We start from the raw sequence: 26113 nt of genomic DNA on the forward strand, positions 1-26113 counted from the left end.
GATTTTACAGCTTAATAGCTATGATTAATGCTCTGTGGCATTAAAAATTTTAGCCATTAGTATTGTAATGAAGACTCAAACCAGGTCACCTAAAGATGCCATAACATGAAAATTGAATCAATGTGATTGTACTTTTTGCTGTAAACAGAATTTATTTATTTTTTTAAGTGAAAAGACTGCATATATGTTTTCATGTTATCAACCAAACATAAGTTGATAGCCCTGACCATAAAGTAGTGCCTTTGTAACAGGTTAGTTGAAACCATAAAGCCAGATGTTGTAATCGATTATAACATAAATAAAATAGAAGCACATCACTTAGATCAGTTAAATCATTGTCCTTTTCAATGGAGATGTTTGAAGTGACAGAAAGGGGTGTTTTTTCAGTCGTTTGTGATGAGCATAATTAATCCTTTTGTATTATTCAGATTTATAAAAAAGACAAAGAAACATGTATTGAAGATTTCATAAAAGACTTGATGTTACAATTACTTAAATGAGGAGGAATGGAATAACACCGATCACAACTTGTCTGTCTAGAATAGTGAATGGAAAGATGCATTATGATTGCATCAAATGCACACATTCAGTTAGATACGTTGCATATAAAATACTGGCAACTGAAAAAAAATTAAACTACAAGAAAATGCAGGATGGATGTGTACAAAGAAAGGAAAAAATATGTATAAGAAGATGAGATTGTACTGTTCAGATGTGACATTGTGCTCCAAGAGTATTATAATATTGTTCACTCAAAATCCTAGTGCACAAAGTAAACAGACAGAATTGTTTCTTTGTTATTACTATATGTTGTAAAAAAAAAAATAATATAGTAAAAAGGTTTATGTATTTGATGAGGTAAATTTTACAAATAATGCACAAGTTAGTTGAAAAAGATTCTTTTCTAAAAAGGTTTTTTCTTAAATTTTTAATAAAAAAAAAACATAAATGTGTTTTAATATTAATTTGTGTTTCACTGAAAAGACAATGAAGAGTATTTTATAAAGATATGTAAAATATTGAGGTAAGTTTAGAAGTAATATTTTTATTTGCTTTTAACTTTATATGAAGGTGTTGTGGCTAAACCTGTGATTTCACTCGTCCAGTTTTCAATTTATTAAAAGATTGGCTTAGCTTTATCAGTTTCATCTACAATAAAACATGGTGTAGACTAACTTTCTCAGAAGACTCGGACAACTCGGGTATATTAATTTGAAATTATACCTGGGGATGATAGTTATAGAACTCCATCTAGTACATTTTGAAAAACGTATACTATGAAGGAATAGAATGTATCTGTACACATAGGATGGAATAAAGAGAAAAAAATTTGCTTCTGACTTGAATAAACAAAGAGCACTATAAAATCCTACTAAACTGTAAATGAATCGAGTGAAACAATTAAAGGAAGACTATGAAAATGTTTAAAGAGGCCTGGGCATAATGAAATTTGTTGTCAAAAGTTTTCATTTTATAACAACCATATTTTATGACAACCATTCTTATCTCCTCAAAAACATTTATTGTTAGTTTGTTTAACCATGCTATACTATTTTTACTCGCTCAGCATTTATTTCTAAATCTACGTTTTTTCAGCGACTTCATAAAAAACTATGTTTACATTATAAAAATCCTTTTTAAATAGACTACTTAAATAACTTTTAGCCCATTACTGTTATCTGTTTTTAGAAGTTCCTGTTTATGTTTATAATGATCAGCAGTTGGTAAAATCTGGTGGCATTGAAATAAAAGGATTAGCTGGAAAAAGTATTTCTCGTAAGAAGAATGTTTCAGAACCTGTTTTAGAGAAATATGAATTCATTCCGTACTTACAGAAACAGGTAATTTTTGTCACAATGTGTTCATTTCAACATGTTTCACAATTTCAGAAAAAAATTACTGTTATAATTATAATTCTTCATGAGGTAAATTTGTATATATAAGCATTAGCAGTGAACATTAATTAAAATGAATAAAACACCTTGACTGTTGAATAAAAATGCTGTTTATTCTCTCTAATTGTGTGTTGATATTGATAGCTGACCAGTTTACATTCAGTTTAATTATTGCCCACAATACTTAGTATCATTGTTTAATAATAATAGACTATAAATTTTTGGATTTGCTACCTTATTTCATTGAATAGTGGCAACTGTTTTGGATTTACCGAATTTTTTTTATAGCCTGTAATTTGTGTGTAATTGAAATCAGTCTAATGATTTCAATTTTTATATTTTGGTGACCGATTTAGGTTGAAGACAAAAATTCATATATATACAAACGTAAAAAATTTCATGTGGTGTCAAAATTGCAACCCTCCCCCTTCCTTCTTGGTTTGCTGCAGTCAGATAAAAATGACTGTATATCTGCAGTCTGAGAGAGGAGGATGATAAAAAAATATTGTTTGACTCATATATGTTGTACTGAAATCTTGATAACTGGTTCTAACATGAGTAATGAATGGTACAAAATAATTAGATTTTTATAAAAATTAAATTTTATTTTGAAAATTTTTAATAAATGTAGTGATAAAGATTAAAACTAATAATATAATAACTACTAGTGATTTCAAAAAACAGACATTGTTGTGTGTAAAATTCACAGTAATTCAAATCACCCCTGTTACTGTAAAGTAAACATCCATTACAACAGGATACATGGAATGTATATATGTTCACATTAGTAAGAGAATTATTTTTAATGATGAGATGAAATATATTAAATATACAGCATACCAAAATATACAACATAATTATAATTCATGCTATATATTGACAGTATGGGTAAAAAATTTAATTAAAAAAAATAGAAATTATTAATGTAACACTGGTTGTACTTTTTTTTTTTAATTTAGTAGTGGCTCATATAAGAAAATACATACAGTATTAAATTATTAAAATCCAGGTAGTATATGTGTGTAACAAAAATGCACACTGTAACAAGAATACAGAATAATTCTTTTGTATTGGAAGTAAATAATAATGAAAACATAAAGAAAAATATTAAATTAAAATTAATGAATCACCTAGTCAAATTTGAAGATGAATTATTTAATTTTGATATACCAACAGCAGTAGGTGCTGAATAATTTCATACTGAATCAGTATTATCATAATAAGTAAACAGAAAGAGTTTTATTACATTTTTCTTATGTTTCTACATAAAATAAAAGTAGAATATAACAAAATCTTGATTTGACTTATAGCTTGTCTGATGAACAATACTGATCATCATTTGGGTTCCTCTGATGGCCTTTATACCTCTTTAATATGTTCTGGGTGCTAGTGAGTGTGTTCACTTCCTGGTATTGGAAATCATTGTCATTCTAAAATTTTCGTCAGATTCTTTTTGGCCAGCCACTGTACAGGGTTATCATAAAAGAATGGTACGGTTTTGAACATGGTTTAAATTAAAACAGAATTACTTACAGTTTATGTTTTTTATTTTTCAAATTTGTCATCTCAAACATTTTTTTACATAATTAATAAATTTCAATATGTGCGCTCTTAGTCGCTCGACAAATGTCCAAACGATACTCAACTTCTCTCCAAACACTAGTTAGCATTTCTTTGTTAATGGTTGTTATTGCTTCATTAATCCTGTTTTTTAAGTGGTTTTGGTCGTGAATTGTTTGTGTATAAACAACGCTTTTGATGTACCCCCACAAGAAAAAATCCCAAGGTGTCAGGTCTGGACTCCTTGGAGGCCAAAGTATGGGTCCTTGCCGGCCTATCCATCAATCTCCAAATTTTTCATTCAAAGCGTCCGTGACCAATGCATTGAAGTGCGGGGGAGCACCATCTTGTTGGAAATGAAGTTGATGAATGTTTTTCATCAGCTGATGAGTTCATCCAGCTGAGGAAAGCAATAATTGGATAACATGTCAAGATACACAACTCCATTAATTGTTTTTTCAGCAAAGAAGAAATGCCCTATTACACGATTCTTCATCATACCACACCAAAAATTAACTTTAGGCAAATCGCGTTGTTTCTCAATAATTGAATGTGGGTTTTCAGAGCCCCATATTCGTGAATTGTGTCTGTTAACACATCCATTCACATGGAATGTAGCTTTGTCTGTAAAAATTGTATCATCTAAAAATGATTCGTTTTCACTTATTCTGTCCAACATTTCAACAGTGAAATTGTAATGTTTTACACCATCATCGGGTTTCAATCCTGCAGTATCTGGATTTTATAAGCGTGTAATTTCACTTTTTTATGTAAAACTTTGTGAACTGTTGATTTTGGAATACCTAATTCGACGCTTCGACGGGGGATGGACTTCCCAGGACTTAGGATGGGGGTGGATGACAACATAGTAACTCACTAAACTCACCGCAACAACAATACAAGAACTGACGTTGTGGTTACAACTGCTGGTAAACAAACTTTTCGGTTGGAGGCTTTCAGGGATACCAATATAACATCTAGAAATTTCCCTACAATCTTCCTATGAATTACTGAAACCACACCATTCTTTTATGATAACCCTGTATTTTGTCATTATCTCTGAGGAGCATTGCTCTCTTTGGTAGGCTAATCTCTTTCATTCTCTCAACATGTCCTAATCGTCTCCTCTGAATGCCTTCCCCTGTCATATCTGTTTGTATCAGTCTGCCTACCCTTCTGAATGTGCTCTCACTTACATTATCTAAGTTTTGTAATCTACAAATCCTTCTTTGGCGTGATGTTTTAATGATGAATAGCTTCTTCTATTCCTCTTCCTCATCATTCAGCTCTTGCTTTGTAAAAAACAGTGGGTATCATCAATACCTCAGTCTTCTCCTCAGTTCTTCAGTACTACTGTTCCTTCATACTAACTTAAATTTTTCACTACCATAAATCCATGTCCTGTAGAAGCCCATCCAGTATGTTCCTGTAGCTCTCTGTGAAGATTATCTTTAGTGAAACCCACACCCAAATATTTAGTCATCCACTGCCTCTACTACTTTTCCATCTGAAGGTTTGTGTTTTCCATCCTTTCTTTTGTATTTCTTCTTTGGGCCTGGCTAATAATACCAATCTTCTACATTTGTTAGATAAGTAATGGGTCCTTGTAATCAATAACTAGTTCTTAGTTTCCAAATGCCTTGTCAATATCCTTTCAAGAAACAGATAAGTAAGTGTGATGAGAACTACTCATTTCTTAGTGTTCAGATTTCTGTTCTCTCTGCATACACATGTTATATTTATGTACAATTTTCTAATTAGGGTGATCATTTTTTGGTTCAAATCTCTGTGTGTAAAGCATTAACAACATTAGCTCTGCAGTCGCTGAGTTAAAAGATTGTTTAAAATATAGGTATGCAGCAGGTGCCATTTTCACAACCCCATTTATCTCCTGTTAAATGTCTTAATGTGAATATCTGATCACATCCTTTATTTAAATCCCCTTTGTTTCTCTACAGTCACATCCTTTTCTCTCATCTGTATTATCTCAGCTAGGACATTTTAAGTTGTGAGAATAATGTTATAGGGTAGTATTAGTTGCAGTAAGAACAGTGGCACCAGCCATCAAAGGCTGAAAGTATGGGCGAATGAGAATATTTTGAAAAAGTTTTTAAAAATGTTGTTTATAAAATTTGGAAGTTTTCATTCCAAAATTTTTTTTCTGTTTATTCTCATTAGATTCATCCTCCAACATTTCATCGCATAGTTTTTCTCTTGATATAGTCCTTCTAATGTACTGCTGCCACTTATCAACTCTTTCTTTAGCTTCCAACGATTGTTTTCTGTCTCATTTTTAATAATGGTACCTCTACATTCTATTTTTCTGAATTATGTCATTCTCTTCTTTTGCTGTTATGTTGACTGTTTTGTTTCTCATAAGCAGATACATCTCTTGTTTCTGTCATCTTCTGTACTTAGATTATTTTCTATATTCAACCATTAATAATATAAATCTTATTATCCAGGGTTTTGTACCATCTGCCTTCTCATTGCCAATCTTTATTATTTATTTTGACAAATTAGTTTATTAACTTTCTACTGTATCTGCTTTTGTACTTGTTCTTATAGTTTGCTGAAATTCTGCATTTCTATCATTGTCTATTGATTTGCCTCTGTTGTATCTTTTTTTAATGAATTCTTTTAATTTATATTTTATTTTGACTAAATTGTGTTCATTATCAACTTCCTCCTGGATACATTTAATAGTCTATTAACAGTTCATGAATTAAAGATCCATTAATGATTTTAGAATCTTCAATCAGGAATTCATTATATAACCCATTTAATGTTGTCTGGTCGCCTAATCTTCACAATTACTTTTCCTTTTTTTCTTCTTTTGACAGTAACAATCCATTCTCTAAATACTAATAAATTATCTTCCCCTTCTGCATACTCCATTAAGTCATTTCTTTCTTCTTTTATATTTTCTAATTTATTATATCTGCTGAAGCACTAGACAAATAATTCTCTCATATGTAGCTTATTTATATACCAGTTTTCGTATCTTTTTATTATGATTCGCACTCTTGTGTTTTGATTGCTTAATAATAAAAGATCCTTTCTGCCTTATCCCACTAATTTCTTTTTCATCTAAACTGAGCCTATACGTTTTCCACTTTAAATTGTCTCTCCTCTGTTGTTTGTTTAATGTTATAAATTTTCTATGCTCTTATTTGAAGAATATCATGATTTTTGTAATTTTCTTATGATCTCTTTGAGATCTGGAGAATATCCAAAAAACAGATCAGGGATTATTTTTTCTTTGGAATATTTTATGCTAGGCTATTTATCCAGAAGGAAAAGTAATGAAGAAAAAGTAAAAAAAAGTGGCAGTTGTAGTTTTCCTTTTCTTTTAGCCCTGCATTGTTTAAAATCTAACTCATTTTAAGTTTCTATTGTCAGGCTACATTCAGTATCCTTAATTAATGAAAGCACTACTGGTGGATCTATTGTACTTTGACCTTTTCACAGATGCTCACCTGATTGCAGTACAGCTATCTGTTCTCAGAGGAATAAGTCCCTTCACATGTGATAAAATCTTATGATTTCTGAGGCAGTGATATTTTATGAAATATTAAAAACTTTTCAATGATTTTTCGTAAGAGATGATTTTCAAACAGTCACATATCGGTAGGATATGTTTGATATTTCAGTGATTTCAGTCTGCCTTATGAAATTGTTCGATTCACCCCTGCCATCTATTCTATGGAAAAACTGATAATAATTGAGTTAATGAACAGGTCTAGAAATTTAATGAAAATTAAAACACACAGAATCAAAAAAAAATGGTTGTTAATATTTGTGAAAAATTATTTTATCGGACAAGTTTTGGGCTTTTGAGATTTTGTAACATACCTCTTCCACAGACCTCTTATTTTCAGTCGGGAAACATTATTTAACATTCTTTATTATTATATAGCTTATAATGGGCTGAATGTTGATATTTATCTCAGAATTTATGAATTATAAATGATAACTTTTTTTTTCAGGAAATGGAACTGAGTGTTGTGGTTAGAATTTGTATACATCTTGTTTTAGAAAATTGTCTTACCTTAAAACCAACGATTTTTGAAATATTTGCTAGTACTAATATCATGATTGCTCCATTATTAGTAGAAATTCTTAGTGATATACCACTCTTACAGGTAAATTCTTGATCATTTTTATATTTGTATTAATTTAATTAATTGTATTCCAGATGATTGAAAATTTGCTTTGAATGTTTGTTGTTTTATTGTGCCTTGAAAACTGAACATTATAACTTAATTCTATAAAATCATGATTTTATAAGATCATTCTATTGAAATGATATGGCATGGTTTCAAATCTGCCATATTAATTGACACAGGTAGGGTTTCTAAAATGTGAAGTAATATTTTCAGCAGCCAATGTGAATAACTGTTCACAGTGTTTTATGAGATATTAAGTTGAATGTTAATATTTTATTTTTGCTGATGGTGGAATTATTCACTCATGTAGAGATGGATTTAATCTGGCCACCTGAAATAATGCAATTTGTTGATCATGGTATTCCAACTGTTTTATCTCTTTCATGATTCAGTTTTAAGTTTTACTACACATTTCAGTTTATATTGTTTACTTGCTCTTTAAGAGACCTCTGTGATCAGAAGAAGTTAGGCTCGTGAATAATACAAGAAAGAGATGTAAAGATACAGATCCAGATTTTAGTTCACTTTATCCAATGAGCACAGCAATAGGTAGTTTGGCTTTTGTGCAATCCCTCTTCCCAGGAAACAACTCTTGGATGGTTCCACTGGCAAAGTTGTTGCCTGGTTTTCAACATTGTTGCCATCACTGAGTCATGCTTCACAAGAAAGTGGCCTACTACTAGAAGATCTAATCACAGTCCCAGAGGTGGAGCCAGGGTAGTGACTGACATATTTTCCATGCTTCCAGTTCAAGAAAAAGTAAGGGATGATGAGTAAAGAAATTGAGGTTATAAGAAGGGGATGATCATCTCTTAGAGGTAATATCTCTGACTGATACAGATTATGGTAATTTACTATGTTAAAAAGTAGCAGGAGTGTTTCTGTAAACATTTATAAAAAGTTTAAAGGTTAATATTGTTTATTAAAACTGTAATCTCTGCTAAGCAATAATTGTATGATAAACTAAAAAAATATTGTTAATAAAGTGCTTTATTTCAGATATCTCTGTAGAAAAAAAATTATAATTCAATTTGTTTTAATAATGCCTTTTAAAAACTGTTTCTATATTTTTTGACAATTGATAGGCATAAAACTGAGTGATTTGGGGGTTGAGAAGTTTCTGTCTTTATTACATTTCATTGAGATTATAATTTTTTAATTGAATTTAAAATAAGTACAATGAATATTTAGAAGAAAATAATTTCTTACAGCAGCTATTTGTGGCATCATAATGATAGCTATTGGAACATAGGAAAAAATCTCTGTTCTAGTTTTATACAGCTTTGTTTTTTTGTGAATATGTGTGTAGCCTATGTATCTTATAAATTTAATATATCATTACCTCAGGGATCCATAGTTACAGGTCTACTGATTTTAGATTACTGAAATCTCAAATTATCTAGATTTTTTCTTTTTAGTCTTAAAAGGAAAACTTGACAAAAAAAAAGGTTTTACAGAAAAATTGTTTTTCTGTCATTCAATAGTAACATATGTAATGAATTCTACCTTATATATTTTCTTATTTTATTGAAAGCTGGCAAATTTTAAATTAATCCACCTGCAGCACAGCATCAATTATTTGACTTTACCTTCTGTTCATTCCATAACTTAAGTATATTGATATCAGCACAATATTATATTAAAACATACACAACTAAAATCCATCTAATAACTATGTCAGCTATAGTACATTTTTAATGAGAAAACTGTGAGTTAGTTCTAACATTTTAAGAATTAGCAACATGAATAGTTTATGAGGTATACCTTTGTTTAATATTGTTTTGGAAATAAATATTTGTGATCCAGCTGACATTATAGCATTGTACAGAGTGTTTCACCAAGAAATGGAAGGAATTTCAGGACAAGCTATACCAATGAAAATAATGAAAAAAGTTTATATATAAACTTGGGTCCAGAAATGCATCGTCAGTGAGTTACGGCTGGTGAAAGATTTTACCATGATTCCTTGGGGCAAAGAGTAAAATAAAACCATACTGAAATTCTAGGAACCCAAATTAAGGGGTAAGCTTGATGGTTTCTTATGGTTTTTGATGTGACAAATTGAATAAAACAGGTTTCAGAACTCCATCTGGAGTGATTTTTGAGAAAACTGGGCTGGAATGTGAAACATTGTGGTGAAAACCCCGTTTTGTTATGTTTTATGTGCAATAACATAGGTAATAAATAAGTAAAAATTTTAAACAAAACTTCTAAAAAATTTAATTCGGAACAAAATGATGTAAATAAACTCAACTAAAAAACAAAACCAAGTTACAAAAAATTAATTTTATTAATATCTTAATATCCGAAACGTGGCTGAAAATGGTTAAATAAATGGTTTTTTTATTTATTTCATAAGTTGGTAATTTTAACAGCTGATCAACGATCACAGTTTGTCTACATAATGTGAATAGTTTGAACACTTAAAAGTTGTAGTCAATTGTGCAGTGTGTATGAAGTTGGTTTGTGTTCCGCTTTATCAAAATTTCATTTCAGTTTTCAAATGAGAAATATGCTGACATAATTTTTATTTATGGTTAATGCAAAAATGCAATATCAATAAAGATTTCCTAATAGAAGGATTCAAAATCAAAACCTTCGTTTCAGTTTTCCATTGTTTACGCACAACTGGTTCTTTGCCTACATGTACTTATTCTGTTAAAAGACAAGAACAACATTGTGTCGCTTACGAGGAGAATGTGATACAGCAAGTTCAACATAGCCCAGGGCTTAGTACTACATGAATTTCAAATCACATTCGTTTGCTGCGCAGTACAGTACGGCAAATACTTAACAAAGAAAATCTTTACTTGCACCGCTATCAGAAGGTTCAAAATTTCTTGCCTGGTGACTTTACATTGTATCTAAAGTTTTGTCACTGGTTCCAAGAAAACCGTCATAAAGTAAGTTCTATTTTATTTGCTGATGAGACAACATTTATAAGAAATGGAGTTAATAACTTGTGAAATAAACATCACTGGGATTTTGAAAATTCACATGCCACAGTAGAAAGCAGTTTTCAACACTGGTTTTCTGTTAATGTTTGGTTGGCACTATTGATAAGCATATGATTGGACCATTTATTTTCTATGGTTGCCTTACGGTAAACGAGTTTTTTTTTAGAAAATAACCTGCCCTAGCTTTTAGAAGACATTCCGTTAATAACAAGGCAAGAAATGATTTTTCAACACGATGGAGCTCCTATACATGGCCTATTATGTGTGGAAACATATGAAATCGATAGTGTATGCTGAAAATATAACTACAAAAGAAGAACTAATAGCAAGAATTTTCAATGCATTTGAAATTCTACAAAATAATCCAGATATGATCAAAGAGCCACTGAAGGAATTTTAAAACGAGCAGAGTACTGTGTTAACAGTGAAGGAGGACATTTTGAACATTTGTTGTAATAGTAATTTCTTAATGTCTTTTTACTATTTTACTTTTGTTGAATGATTTTATTTCTAGGTATTCTCCGATGTTAAAAGTATTATTCTTTCTATTTAAAATTAATGTATTTTTTCAGTCATGTTTTGGATTTTTTGATGTTAATAAAATTAATTTTTTGTAACTTAATTTTGTTTTTTAGTTGAGTTTATTTACATCATTTTGTACAGGATTAAACTCTCTACAAGTCTTGTTTAAAATGTTTACTTATTTATTACCCATGTAACGAAGTTATTGCACGTAAAACATAACAAAACGGGGTTTTCACCACAATGTTTCGCATTCCAGCCCAGTTTTCTCAAAAACCACTGCAGATGGAGTTCTGAAACCTGTTTTACTCAATTTTTCAGGTCAAAAACCATAAGAAACAATCAAGCTTACCCCTTAATTTGGGTTCCTAGAATTTCAGTATGGCTTTATTTCACTCTTTGCTCAAGACTCATTGCATAATCTTTCACCAGCCGTATGAAACATGAAGTGTTTCCAGACCTATGTTTATATAAACTTTTTTCATTATTTTCGCTGGTAGAACACGTCCTGAAATTCTTTCCCCTTTCTTGGTGAAACACTCTGTATATATTACAAGAGTTTTTATCCTTTCTACTCAGTATTCTCTCTTGTTTTGTTATCTATCCTTCTCAATAAAATGTTATAACCAAAAAAATATTTAATTTCCAACATGATGACTTGTCCTCATAAATACAGTTACATCTGTATGTAGAATTATACAAAAGCTCCTAAAATCACCCTTTAAAAAATTACCTTAAAATAATTTGGTGCCATTCTCTTTAAAGTAGTCTCCTTCTGCACGGAATGTGCAATCCCATCAGTTTTTCCATGGCCAGAAAGATGGTCATGATGGAAAATGACTTCTGAAAGCCATCTTTCATCTGGATGTTCATTACCTTCCGCGATTCAGCCTGAACCTCTTCAGTGGTCTTGAAACATTATTCCATAAGCTTCAATTTCACCTTTGGATTCAAGAAATCATGCGAGATGAGGTGTGTCAGCTGGGAGGGTATGGATTGACTGTCATGTAAGTAGACATAAAAGATTTATGGACAAGTGACTTCTACATTGATGAATATTCATGGCACATGTACTAAAATGTGTCCTTTCTAAACAGTCTCAGAACATCACAGTAGAATTTTTTATTCACAATTGAAAGCCCTGGTGGAAGAAACCCTTTGTGGCTGATGCAGTCAGAATCAAAAAAGTAAATTTACAACTTTATATTGCTCTTACCTGCCTCACTTTCCTTGGCCACAGTGATGTATTGTTCTACTGCAATGATTGCTTCTTCACTTCAGGGTTATTCCCATGATTCATTTAAAATAAGATGGCAGAGATGAAGTTTAGATTATTTTTGGAAAGTTCTTTTAGCTCATTGTAGGTTTTAAACATTACTTTTTTATGATGCTTAGCAGTCTCAGAACAAATTTTATGGCATACTGTTAGTGATAGAACTTGCCACCAACTCCCATACAATAGGACTACAGTTTCACAAATGACAGATTGCGATTCCTTTGACCTTGTGAATGACTTCATGCACATTTGCCACCTCTTTAAACATATCTTCAGTCGAAGAATGACCAGAACATTTGTCATAACCAACTGATTGTTGCCACTTTTAAAATACTTGAGTCACTTGTATGTTTGGTTTGTGTTTGCTCCAAAGTATACTCGGTTAAGCAATTTGTGAGTTTCTGTGGCCATCTTGTTGAGTTTGAAGCAAATTCATTGATCTTTTTAATAATTTACACTTAAGTGTAGAATCGCAAAATGACACAAATTTGCTGTTACAAAGTTACAAAAACCAAATGCACAGATCCAGGTAGTATGATGCTACTTGGCTGATCAACAAGAAGTGGTGCTTGGATTGTCTAGTACCACACAGCTGTAATACAGCTGGTTAATGTATCAAACTTTTGTACTGTACCTCCTATTAGTCTTATGTAAATTAATTCTTGGATTTTGGTGATCTTTCACGTTCTTTATTTCTAGCTGAGTTTCTGTGTAAAAAAATTGCTTTGTGTACTGTTATATTTCTTACTAGATATTTGATTCATTTCATTATTACATTTACTTTAAAAATTGAGTCATAAATTCAAGAATTTTTTAAAGTAAAAATTATTACGTTTAAAAAATGTTTTACTATTATTTCTGTATTAGTAAAAATTACTTAATGCATTTTTTTCTCTAAATAGATGAAAACATTCATATTTTTTTTACATGAAATATACTAATGTAAGAGCTTTATATTTAAAAAAAAACTTTGACAAGTATATTGATAAAAAAAAATGACTTTATTCATGTTTTACAGTGCAAAAAAAAATTACTTACAATGTTTTTAATTTTATATTTTATGTCAACTGTCATTACAAAAGAACTTCAACAGCTTTGAATTATTCGGTTAAATCACTATAAAAGTTCAAACTTTTTTTGAATACTTCAAAAAAAAAAATAATTACAAAATTTAGGAAGTAATAATAATTTTTTTCCTAATGTATTTAGTTAAATTAATTGTTCTTTAGGTTTCAGGCTTGAATATGGAAAACTTTTGGATTTTTTGGATACGTCATTATCAGATCTAGACTTATACATTTTGTTGATATGAATATAGCATCTAATTATTTTACCTTGGAGGCCAAAAAGGGGAAAATATTTGACTAATAACTCAGATACAACATCTTTACAGACCTGTGCTGAATATTTAAAATTATTTTATTTCGTTTTTAAATTTATTATTTTTCTTTATTTCAATCCAAGGATTACACCTGTAAAATTTGGCAGTAATCAAATCAAATATTTTTATTATAATATTATATAATATAATTTATTCATAGGTTTGACAAATGTTTCTGAAATAATTATCTTGGGGAAATATTTCATTCTTAAGTTAGTGTATTTCATTATAATTCAGTCTCTTACTTATGTTACAAATATAACTATGGATTTTGCAGGGTCAAATAACAGTTGTAGCTGATGAAGAAGACGTGCCAGCTGGTGATGGTTATGTTGTTGAGAAAAAGCATCTTCCTAATAATTCAGCATCACTTGTAATAATTTCAATCTCAGGAAAAAATACAGAAGAGGTATTATAACTTTTTTTTCTGTTCACATTTTAGTACTGGGTTAATGTATTGCATAGTGGTGTGAACCGACTGAATTGAAATTATCCCTTCAGACAACACATTTCATGAGATGTTTTTTTTTATTTACAATGTATATTTTCTGCTTATGGATAACATTTTTTTTTAAATGAAAAGAAATTTATTACCAGTTTATTTTTGCTTAATTTTTATTATTGAATTTATAGTCAAAGTCAAGTTTTATTTGAAGTTTTTCTCTCATTTAAGAAGTAAACTTGAATCTACGACAGAAATAATTTATAAAAAACTTATTTATAATATTAATGGAAGATTTTAACCCTTTAAAATTGACTTCCACACACATGAAGTTGCCTTTTGTTGTATTCCAGGTTACTTGACATTCATTTGTGTGTTTTCCTTGTGACTATTTAAAAAAAAAATAATTGTTTGTATCACAAGCACATTTAGATTTTCTTTGCATTGCTTGTTGATAGGTGCATATATACTTACACAGAATGTAAATATATTTTTATTGTATGAATTTATTTTAAGAAAAATCATGTTTATTAATTTAAAAAATTGTATATCTATGAAATTTTCTCATTATTCTTTGTACATTTTCTCATTATTCAAATGTACACACTATATAAGAAGCAGTTTGTACGTTTGATGTTGTTTAATTGACCAAACATCTAAATTTATTAAGTTACTTTTGATAAATGTTCCAAATGGTGCCAACCCATATAATTTTCTATTACTTACAACTCTTTGAATGAAAGGTTATAATTATTAATAGATTAAAGTAATAAAATCACTGATCAACCTAAAATTTGGAACTGTAAAGGGAATAGGTGTTCTATATAGTATTTTATTTGCTGAATCTGAATATGTATTCCAAAACAATCCATCGCGTAACGTTATGAAGTTACTACCCCTTAAATTTATTTGTTCCATCATTCGTGAAACAAACAATACAAATAAGTTTGTGTCAGTATGTTTGCTTATTCATATCTGATTTATATTGTGAAGCATGCTGTAGACCTATATTGGATACATAACAGTTGAATGATGTCATTTCACATCAAACCAGCGAGTCAAGTAATGAGTAATTCAACGTGATGAAATTTTCTTCAGTATGAGTTCAGCTCTTGGTATGACTTGCTGTTGTTTAGTTGTGGTAGTGGTTTTATCTTACATGTATTATAAAGATTGTTTCATAAGTGATGCCATAAATTTAGTGAAAGATTTTTATGACAGAACAACTTTTGGTATTATTTTATTGAACACCAAGATTTGTTAAATTGTGCGTGCATGTGTGTGTGTGTGTGTGTGTGTGTTTCACACTGTTTTATTACTTGGTGAAACAGTATTATGAAGTATTCTAAGTAATTAAGTATTTATAAATTAAAACTTAATTATTTTCATAATTAAGTAAGTATTTGTGTAATATCTCAATTTACCTTCATTCATTAAAACATTTTAAATTTTAGAGTGAATAAAAATTGGGCTTGTAAAAATACTCCAAATATTTTTTGTTACATTTGCGTTGAATTCACCATGAAAAGTCAACGAAAGCCAGTATCGAATCTGCTGAAAACTGCTTACAAATATTATTTTGACTGTCCCTTGGGAGACCAAGATAAATCCTGGGCTACACATGTTGCATGTATCAAGTGCTACATTAAAATAACCCAGTGGCTAAAAGGAAAAAAGAGCATTTGCCTTTTGGTGTACCTATGATTTGACAAGAGCCTACTAACCATTTTGACGACTGCTATTTTTGCTTAACAAATAAATGTTACTGGTTACAATTAAAATAATAAAAGCAGTATTGCATTCTAAATGTTCGTTCAGCTATGAGACCAAGACTTCATGGTACTGATTTACAGATTCCAATTGCTCCAACTTTTTGTAAAGAAATTTCTGATTCCCCAGAAGGCTCAACCAATGAATCCTCATCTTCAGTCGATATTTATTACATTCCAAAAGAATGAAATACTGAACCTCACCTCATCTCACAAGCAGAACTGAGTGACCTAATTCGTGACTTGTATTTGTCGAAACAACATGCAGAACTCCTAGGTTCACGTCTTAAAGAATGGAATTTATTAAACAAGGATACTAAAATTTCAGTATATAGAAATCAAAATGATAATTTACTGAAATACTTTAGAAGAGGTGGTTTAATTTGTTCCTGCAATGATGTTAGGGGGCTAATGTCTGAATTGGGCATTGAATATGTTATTCATGATTGGCGTTTATTTATAGACTCATCAAAAAGAAGTTTAAAAGCAGTGTTGTTGCATAAGTCAAATAAGTTTTCTTCTATATCAGTAGCACGTGCTGTAGGAATGAAATAAACATATGAAAGTATATCAAAAATTTTAAAAATTATTAAATATGATGAACACTCGTGGCCAATCATTGCTGACCTAAAAGTGATAGGGCTTCTTCTTGATCTCTAGAGTGGCTTTACAAAATATATGTGTTTCTTGTATTTGTGGGATAGTTGGGCTACAGATAAACACTACACAGTTAAAGACTGGCCAAAAAAATCAGTTTACCCCAGGAAAGAAAATTGTCAATATTCCCCTTGTCAAAGCAGATCATATTATTTTACCACCTTTGCACATAAAACTAGGCCTGAATTCTGTAAAAGCATTAGATAAAGATGGAGATGGTTTTAAATATTCAGCTGAGGTTTTTTCACAATTAAGTGAAGCCAAATTAAGAAAAGGGGATTTTAACTGGGCCACAAATAAGAAAATTAATTCGTGAAAATATATTTGACAGCAAACTGAATCCTAAAGAACTAGTAGCATGGAAATTATTCAAAGATTTCATTACTGATTTTCTTGGAAACAAAAAAGCTGAAAACCATGATCAGTTTATAAATGAATTCTTAATGAACTACAAAAATTTAGGCTGCAGAATGTTATTGAAATTTCATTTTTTACATTCTCATTGGACGTTTTCCCTTTAAACTTGGGTGACATCAGCAATGAACAAGGAGAAGGTTCCATCAAGGTATATTGCAGATGGAACACATTGTCAAGAGAGATGGGATGATGAGTGACTACTGCTCAATGATAAAAAGAGAAGACTTCACTGAACACAAAAGGAGAATAAGAAAAAAGAAATTAAGATAAATGTAAATATCTGTAATATAAAGGCAGGAATTTTAATTGTAATTATCATTATTTTTGTTCTATTATTTAAGAAGTTTCTCAATATTTTATAAAGGTTCATAACTAAAAATCTGAGGATGGTAAAGAAAAACTAATTTTTAAAAGATATAAGCATAAATGCATTCTAATTCACTTACTTTTATCTCAGTTCCAAATTATTATATTATTTTTTGTTGTCTTGTGAAATTATTTCGGTTTTTGTTATGTATAATCATGTTTTTATTCTGTTACTGGTTTCAATGTTCACTATTTGTCTATCCATCTTCAGTTAAAATATTACATTAAAAATTCATACTGTTGTTAATGTGTATCTCATGATTAAAACTTGTTTCAAGAATAAAATAACTGTAATAAAAACAATGTGTATAACTTATCTACTGTAAAGTGCTCACAGATCAGCAGTGGGCAAGAAATGCTTGTTATCTACCTCCCCCTAACATTTGTTACTCTTCTCATGTGTATGACTTTTTTACTCTGTATTTTAAGGCTGTTTTATGTACTTAGTTTTATTTAAAACTAGTCTTTTTGTTAAGGAGGGGATTTTGTGTTCTGTCCTTATATATAAGTACACACACACACACACACATATATATATTTATATATATGTATATATTAAAACCTCCTCTATGAATCATGAGACCTTGCCGTTGGTGAGGGGGCTTGAGTGCTCAGGGATACAGAGTAGCTGGACCGAAGGTGCAACCATATCGGAGAGGTATCTTTTGAGAGCCAGACTAAGGAATGATTCCTGAAAGAGGGCAGCAGCTCTTTCAGTAGTTGTTAGGGGCGTGAGTCACAATGACTTAAACGGCCATATCAACATCACTCAGTCCTCTGAGTACTGCGCAGCTGAAAGCAATGGAAAACTACAGCTGTTTTTTTTTTCCACGAAAATGTGGCTCTGCATTTTCACATAGCAATAATGGGAGGCGCCTTCCTTGGTAAAATATTCCGGAGGTAAAATAGTCCCCCGTTCGGATCTCCGGGTGGGGACTACTAAGGAAGGGGTCACCAGAAGATTGAAAAATAACATTCTGCGAGTCGGAGTGGAATGGAGTTGGAATGTTAGAAGCTTAAAAAAGGTTGGTAGGCTAGAAAATTTAAAAGGGAAATGGATGGGATGAATGTGGATATAGTAGGAATTAGTGAGGCTTGGTGGAAAGAGGAAGGCGACTTTTGGTCAGGTGACTTTAGAGTAATTAATTCAGCGTCAAATAATGGGCAGGCAGGAGTAGGTTTCGTGATGAACAAGAAGATAGGGAGGAGAGTGGAGTATTTCAAGATGCATAGCGATAGAATCATTGTAATAAGGATAAAATCAAAACCTAAACATTCAACAATTGTTAACGTCTATATGCCTACAAGCGCCCATGATGATGATGAGGTAGAGTGTGTATACGAAGAGATTGATGAAGCAATTAAACATTTAAAAGGAGATGAAAATTTAATAATAGTTGGAGATTGGAATGCAAGCATTGGAAAAGGCAAGGAAGGAAATATAGTGGGTGAATACGGGCTGGGCAAAAGGAATGAAAGAGGGGACCGACTTATAGAGTTTTGCACGAAGTATAATTTAGTAATTGCCAACACCCAATTTAAAAATCATAATAGAAGAATATACACTTGGAAAAAGCCAGGCGATACTGCAAGGTATCAGATAGATTATATCATGGTTAAGCAAAGATTTAGAAATCAACTCGTTGACTGCTAAACTTACCCTGGAGCAGACATTGATAGCGACCATAATTTGGTGATAATGAAATGTAGATTGGGGTTTAAAAACCTGAAGAAAAGGTGTCAGATGAATCGGTGGAATTTAAAGAGGCTTGAAGAAGAGGAGGTAAAGAAGATTTTTGAGGAGGACATCGCAAGAGGTCTGAGTAAAAAAGATAAGGTAGAAAATGTAGAAGAAGAATGGGAGAATGTTAAAAAGGCAATTCTTAAATCAGCAGAAGCAAACTTAGGCGGAATAAAGAGAACTGGTAGAAAACCTTGGGTCTCAGACGATATATTGCAGCTGATGGATGAACGTAGAAAATATAAGAATGCTAGTGATGAAGAAAGTAAAAGGATCTATCGGCAATTAAGAAATGCTGTAAACAGGAAGTGCAAACTGGCAAAAGAAGAGTGGATTAAAGAAAAGTGTTCAGAAGTGGAAAGAGAAATGAACATTGGTAAAATAGACGGAGCATATCGGAAAGTTAAGGAAAATTTTGGGGTACATAAATTAAAATCTAATAATGTGTTAAACAAAGATGGTACACCAATATATAATACGAAAGGTAAAGTCGATAGATGGGTGGAATATATTGAAGAGTTATACGGAGGAAATGAATTAGAAAATGGTGTTATAGAGGAAGAAGAGGAAGTTGAGGAGGATGAAATGGGAGAAACAATGCTGAGATCTGAATTTAAGAGAGCATTAAAAGATTTAAATGGCAGAAAGCTCCTGGAATAGACGGAATACCTGTAGAATTACTGCGCAGTGCAGGTGAGGAAGCGATTGATAGATTATACAAACTGTTGTGTAATATTTATGAAAAAGGGGAATTTCCGTCAGACTTCAAAAAACGTGTTATAGTAATGATACCAAAGAAAGCAGGGGCAGATAAATGTGAAGAATACAGAACAATTAGTTTAACTAGTCATGCATCAAAAATCTTAACTAGAATTCTATACAGAAGAATTGAGAGGAGAGTGGAGGAAGTGTTAGGAGAAGACCAATTTGGTTTCAGCAAAAGTATAGGGACAAGGGAAACAATTTTAGGTCTCAGATTAACAGTAGAAGGAAGATTAAAGAAAAACAAACCAATATACTTGGCATTCATAGACCTAAAAGGCATTCGATAATGTAGACTGGAATAAAATGTTCAGCATTTTAAATAAATTAAGGTTCAAATACAGAGATAGAAAAACAATTGCTAACATTTACAGGAACCAAACAGCAACAGTAATAATTGAAGAACATAAGAAAGAAGCCGTAATAAGAAAGAGAGTCCGACAAGGATGTTCCGTATCCCCGTTACTTTTTAATCTTTACATGGAACTAGCAGTTAATGATGTTAAAGAACAATTTAGATTCGGAGTAATCTTACAAGGTGAAAAGATAAAGATGCTACGATTTGCATATACGATATAGTAATTCTAGCCGAGAGTAAAAAGGATTTAGAAGAAACAATGAACGGCATAGATGAAGTCCTACACAAGAACTATCGCATGAAAATAAACAAGAACAAAACAAAAGTAATGAAATGTAGTAGAAATAACAAAGATGGACCACTGAATGTGAAAATAGGAGGAGAAAAGATTATGGAGGTAGAAGAATTTTGTTATTTGGGAAGTAGAATTACTAAAGATGGACGAAGCAGGAGCGATATAAAATGCCGAATAGCATAAGCTAAACGAGCCTTCAGTAAGAAATATAATTTGTTTACTACATCAAAAATTAATTTAAATGTCAGGAAAAGATTTTTGAAAGTGTATGTTTGGAGTGTCGCTTTATATGGAAGTGAAACTTAGACGATCGGAGTATCTGAGAAGAAAAGACTAGAAGCATTTGAAATGTGGTGCTATAGGAGAATGTTAAAAATCAGATGGGTGGATAAAGTGACAAATGAAGAGGTATTGCGGCAAATAGATGAAGAAAGAAGCATTTGGAAAGATATAGTTAAAAGAAGAGACAGACTTATAGGCCACATACTAAGGCATCCTGGAATAGTCCCTTTAATATTGGAAGGACAGGTAGAAGGGAAAAATTGTGTAGGCAGGCCACGTTTGGAATATGTAAAACAAATTGTTAGGGATGTAGGATGTAGAGGGTATACTGAAATGAAATGACTAGCACTAGATAGGTAATCATGGAGAGCTGCATCAAACCAGTCAAATGACTGAAGACAAAAAAAAAATATATTAAAAAACAACATCTTAACCACTAAACACAGTAAGAAATAACATAAAAAAACTAATACCAAAAGCATGTGTGTATTCTATATATACATATGTGTATTGTATATGTAAGTATGCATACTATACGTACATACATATAGTGTCCCACAAAGAAACTGAGAAACTTTCAGGACATGAAAAATTACTGGTGAAAATAATGAAATAGTTCACATAAACATAGGTCTGGAAACGCTTTATTTTTGAGTTATGGCTAATGAAAAATATTGCCTGGATTTCATCTCTTGTAATAAAAAGAACCCTATTGTAAATGTTAGGACCCAAATTAAGGATTAAAGTTAGTGGTTTCTTCTGCAATTTGAGCTCATAAATAGGATAAAACAGGTCCCAGAACTATAACTCCAGTAGTTTTTAAGATATCTGACATAAAGCACAAAACTCGATGTCAAAAAACAAGTTTTTTTTTAGGTTTGAAGGACACAATAGCTTTGTAAATGACTAATAAATGTGGAAGATTTAGTAAGAAAACATGTAGAGAATTTAATTCTGAGAAAATTAATGTAAATACAGCCAGTAAAAAGTAAATAAAAACTTTTAAAAGTCGGTTTTTTATTGAAGCAAAACAGATGAAAAATAGACAGAAAATTGTATTATTCTTTCTGTACCTCATAAACATTATTCTTAATATAGCAAAACAAAAAAATAAAATACATGAAATGATAAATGGTAAAAGAATAACAAACCTCAGTTACGGTAACTGTTCGAAATTCCCGCCTTCACAATGTACACAGCACTCTGCCCAATGTAAAATATTTCTGATGGATTTCCATATCATCTCAGGATCGTTTCACATAAATTCAATAGCTTTTCATATTGTAATAATTAACTTTTCTTTAGTATTAACTTTTTGTTGGTATACTGTTGTTTTTGTATGGCGCCAAATAAAGTAATCCAGTGGCATTAAGTCAGGTGATCATGGTGTCCAATTGATTGGTCCACTGCCTCCAATCCAGTTTAAGAAATTAGCATTCAAGTGATTTCTAGCTGCTAAAGAAAAATGCGGCGTTGTATCAACATGCTGGAAAATCACTTGCAATATAGTTTAAAAAGGTGCATCCTCCAAAAAAGTCGGCAAATCATTTTTCAAGAAATGAATGTACGCATCTCCCGTAAGATTTTCATTGAAAGCAAATAATCCCAGAATTTTGTCATAAATAATGGCACATGAAACAATGTGAAATCTATGTTGGAGACTAGTTTCCACAGTACCATATGTGGATTGTCTTCTCTCCATAAATGACTATTTTTAGAATTGAAGACTCCATTTCTTGTTAAAGTGGCTTCATCAGTAAATAGAATTGAATTTACCCTATCAGTATTGTCTAGAAGCCAATGACAGAAGTTAAACCGCTGGGGATAATCTGTTGGCCACAAATTTTGAACCTTCTGCAGATAGGATAAAGGTTTTCTTTACGTAGGATGTGCCCCACTTTGTTTTTTGACAAATAACTGCAACATGAAATTCATCTTGTGCAAGTGCTGGGCTACGATGAATATGCTGAATGACAAGATGTTCATCATTAACACAATGATTTACTTGGCATTCAACAGAAAATGAACATGTTGGAAATAACCTTTTTGTTTGTAGATACTGATACACTGAAGAATGTTTAAAAAAGAATACTTTAAAAAGAATGTTTATTAGGTACAGAAAGAGTAACATGATTTTCTTTCTATTTTTCATCTGTTTTACTTCAATAAAAATCTGTTTTTTAAAAATTTTTATTTAATAATTGGCTGTATTTTCATTAGTTTTCTCAGAATTAAAATCTCTACAGTTACTAAATCTTCTGCATTTATTAGTCATTTAACAAAGCTGTTGTACTACAAACCTAAAAAAAAATTGTTTTTTTATACCAAACTTTGTTTTTTATGTTGAATATCTTAAAACTATCTGAGTTACAGTTCTGGGACCTGTTTTATCCTATTTCCCAGCTCAAATTACAGAAGAAACCACCAACTTTACTCTTTAATTCTGGTCCCAAAAATTACAATAGGATTTATTTTATTGGAAGAGTTGAAATCTGGGCGATATTTTTTGCTAGCTGTAGCTCGAAAACAAAGTGTTTCCAATAATGAAAAGCTTGTTTCATTATTTTCACCAGTACTAATATATATATATATATATATAGGTATCATAAATACCCACTTTTTACTTTTGGAAATAATTAAAGAAATTCCTTTAAATCTCTTGTGAAGAAAATGTCTTGTTCATGAAGTATAACACTATTGTAGTTTTAATTTTTTACCGTAATTTTTTATGGAATTAAATTTTTCATCTTATCCAGGACGTAATCCTTATTCGAGTTAAATTTTATCTAGAAAAATGTCATAGAATCTTACCTGAACACAAATGCAGAAAAAATGGGATCAATAGCTAAAAAAAAAAGTTATGTTATTGCTCATGAAATTCAGCTATATAAAACAATATTTTTACAAACTACACAAAATTGGCAATGTAGATTTCTTTTTCATAAAATCTTTTGTTTGCTATTGTATTCATCTTTATGTTATTATTAAAGTAAAAATGGTTGAAACGTTATAAGTAAAATGAGTCTGTTAAGTCAGTGTAAACTTTTTTTTATAGACGACAGAAATACAAATATATTTATATTTAATATAACTTTGTAACTGTTTTCTGTGGATAATTTGTTTTACAGTACAATCTTGATATGATACAAACCTTGATATGACTCTGTACTGAGTATGTAATGAATCAAAAATTAAACTTAAATCTAATCCTTAACTTAGAAATTCCTAATTCACTATGATTTGGGAGGGAAAACAATGGAGTAAAAACATCGGTCAATTATGGTCTTCACATATAAGTTGATCAAATATTTAACAAATTACATTGAACATAGCATGTTTTTAGTAACCTGTCATCAGTGATGAGATATATTTAATCATATAGTTGTTTACATCACACCCATTAATCTTTCTAATATAAGTTAAGAGTGCTATTATTATTATTTTATTCTAGGTAGAAGCTTGTGAAAAAGAAATGTTTAGACATTTCATTTTGGAGATATTTAAACTCTATTTTAATAATACTTTAAGTTATCTCACTCAGTTTACATGTTTATATATAGTTCTTCTGTATTTAAAATTGGTTGTTTATTTTATTAGTAATACCTTTTTAGTATTCTCCCACATTTTTGTTACAGAATGTAGTGAATGCAGCCTCATTTATTTCAGAAGGGGGATTTATAATGTGCAGAGAGGGAAACAAAGAGAACAACAGCAAAAGTAAATTTGATGTAAAGAGATTTGATTCTGTGAAACTAACATTGGTCTTTCAAGCTTATTGTGCGGGAGAAAGAATAACTTTACTTAAAAAGGTGAAAAGTTTAGTATTTTTCTTTTAGGAAAGATGTTATTAACTAATAAAGCTTACAAAGTTATAGTTAAGGATCACTGTTTTTATAAGTAATGTCAATGTTTTTTGTTGTAAGTTAATTTAATGTGTTAATTAATCTATCTACATGTGAAGAATACTACCTTATTAACAAAAATATATACATTTTAAAAATATATTTAAAAAGTGATATAAACATAATATCCATTGTTTTAGCGATTCTCTCTCTCTCTCTCTCTCTCTCTCTCTCTCTCTCTCTCTCTCTCTCTCTCTCTCTCTCTCTCTCTCTCTCTCTCTCTCTCTCTCTCTCTCTCTCTCTCTGTGTGTGTGTGTGTGTGTGTGTGTGTGTGTGTGTGTGTGTGTGTGTGTGTGTGTGTGTGTGCATGCACATGCACATGTGCTTGCGCAAAGGTGTATTAAACATATAAGCTTGTAAAAAGTGATTACAGTCAGCTGATGATGATGTCAACTGAATTGGTATATGCTTCCTGCTCTTCTCTAGTACAAACATTTTTTATTGCTTTTGTTAAATAAAGATTTTGAGAACTATAACACAAAACCTGGAAAAATGGTTCCAGCATGATAAATATAAAATCTCTATTATACATTGAATGAAAGAATGAAAACTATATACTGATTATTTGATCAAGCAGGGAGGGGAAGAAGGTGTGTTGGTTAGGTGTGATAAAAACATTAATTTGGTCCAAATTACTGGTTTAACTTCAATAAAATCTAGTTTGATGGTATGGGAAAAGTCAAATGTATAAAACTGGTCTTACCATTATCATCTAATTGAGATTTATCACACTGTACATGAATAATCACGGTCGACCATTTAAATTCATTCATTGCATACTACTGGTGACTGCAGATGTAAGTAGCACTACAGCATTTGTCGCTGCGTAATTTTTGAAAAAGAGGCTCATTTTCCTCTGGTTATCCTAATTATTTTCCTCTATATGCGTTGTCAACAGTAATCTGTGTTCTGTGGCATGTGAGAAAGGTAATTTGGTACTCGTTTATTATCTTGATGGCACCTAATTTATGCAGTTTTCAAAATTAAAGTTAATTATTCTGTTATTCTATGAATTATTGAAAGATTATGTGAAATAAAATTTTCATTTGGTATAGTAAGGTAGTACACATTTTACTATAAAAAAGTCACTCACTTTTCCATCTGTCTCTTGGTTTATTTGTACTGGTAAAATATAAGAAGAATACCTTGAATTGTATCTGGTTTGAATAGTGGGTAGTTGTAGGCAGGCTTAGGTCAATATGATTGATTAGATCAATACAGATCATACCTTCACAGATTTGGCCTAGATTATATGGATCTATGCCCTGATTGTGACGAGGAGTCTCCATATCACGTCCATTTTTGCTGCCCATGGTTTGGAGGTGAGCATGAGGAGATGCTGAACGCTTTGGGCCTGGAAGA

At 31.0% G+C, this 26113-nt stretch overlaps 1 protein-coding gene across 2 annotated transcripts in view; it reads left to right on the plus strand.

Moving 5' to 3' along the window:
- LOC142323491 (fatty acid synthase-like) overlaps positions 1–26113 on the plus strand; it is a 232107-nt gene that overhangs the window by 121468 nt on the left and 84526 nt on the right. For both annotated transcript variants that reach the window (XM_075363214.1, XM_075363215.1), the window contains 4 exons: positions 1690–1841; positions 7445–7600; positions 14038–14169; positions 24485–24658. In XM_075363214.1, the coding sequence (XP_075219329.1) occupies positions 1690–1841; positions 7445–7600; positions 14038–14169; positions 24485–24658 (614 nt within the window). The remainder of the gene's footprint in view (positions 1–1689; positions 1842–7444; positions 7601–14037; positions 14170–24484; positions 24659–26113) is intronic.

This window comes from Lycorma delicatula, chromosome 4 (assembly GCF_047948215.1).
Source record: "Lycorma delicatula isolate Av1 chromosome 4, ASM4794821v1, whole genome shotgun sequence".
Classification (NCBI taxonomy): Eukaryota; Metazoa; Arthropoda; class Insecta; order Hemiptera; family Fulgoridae; genus Lycorma; species Lycorma delicatula.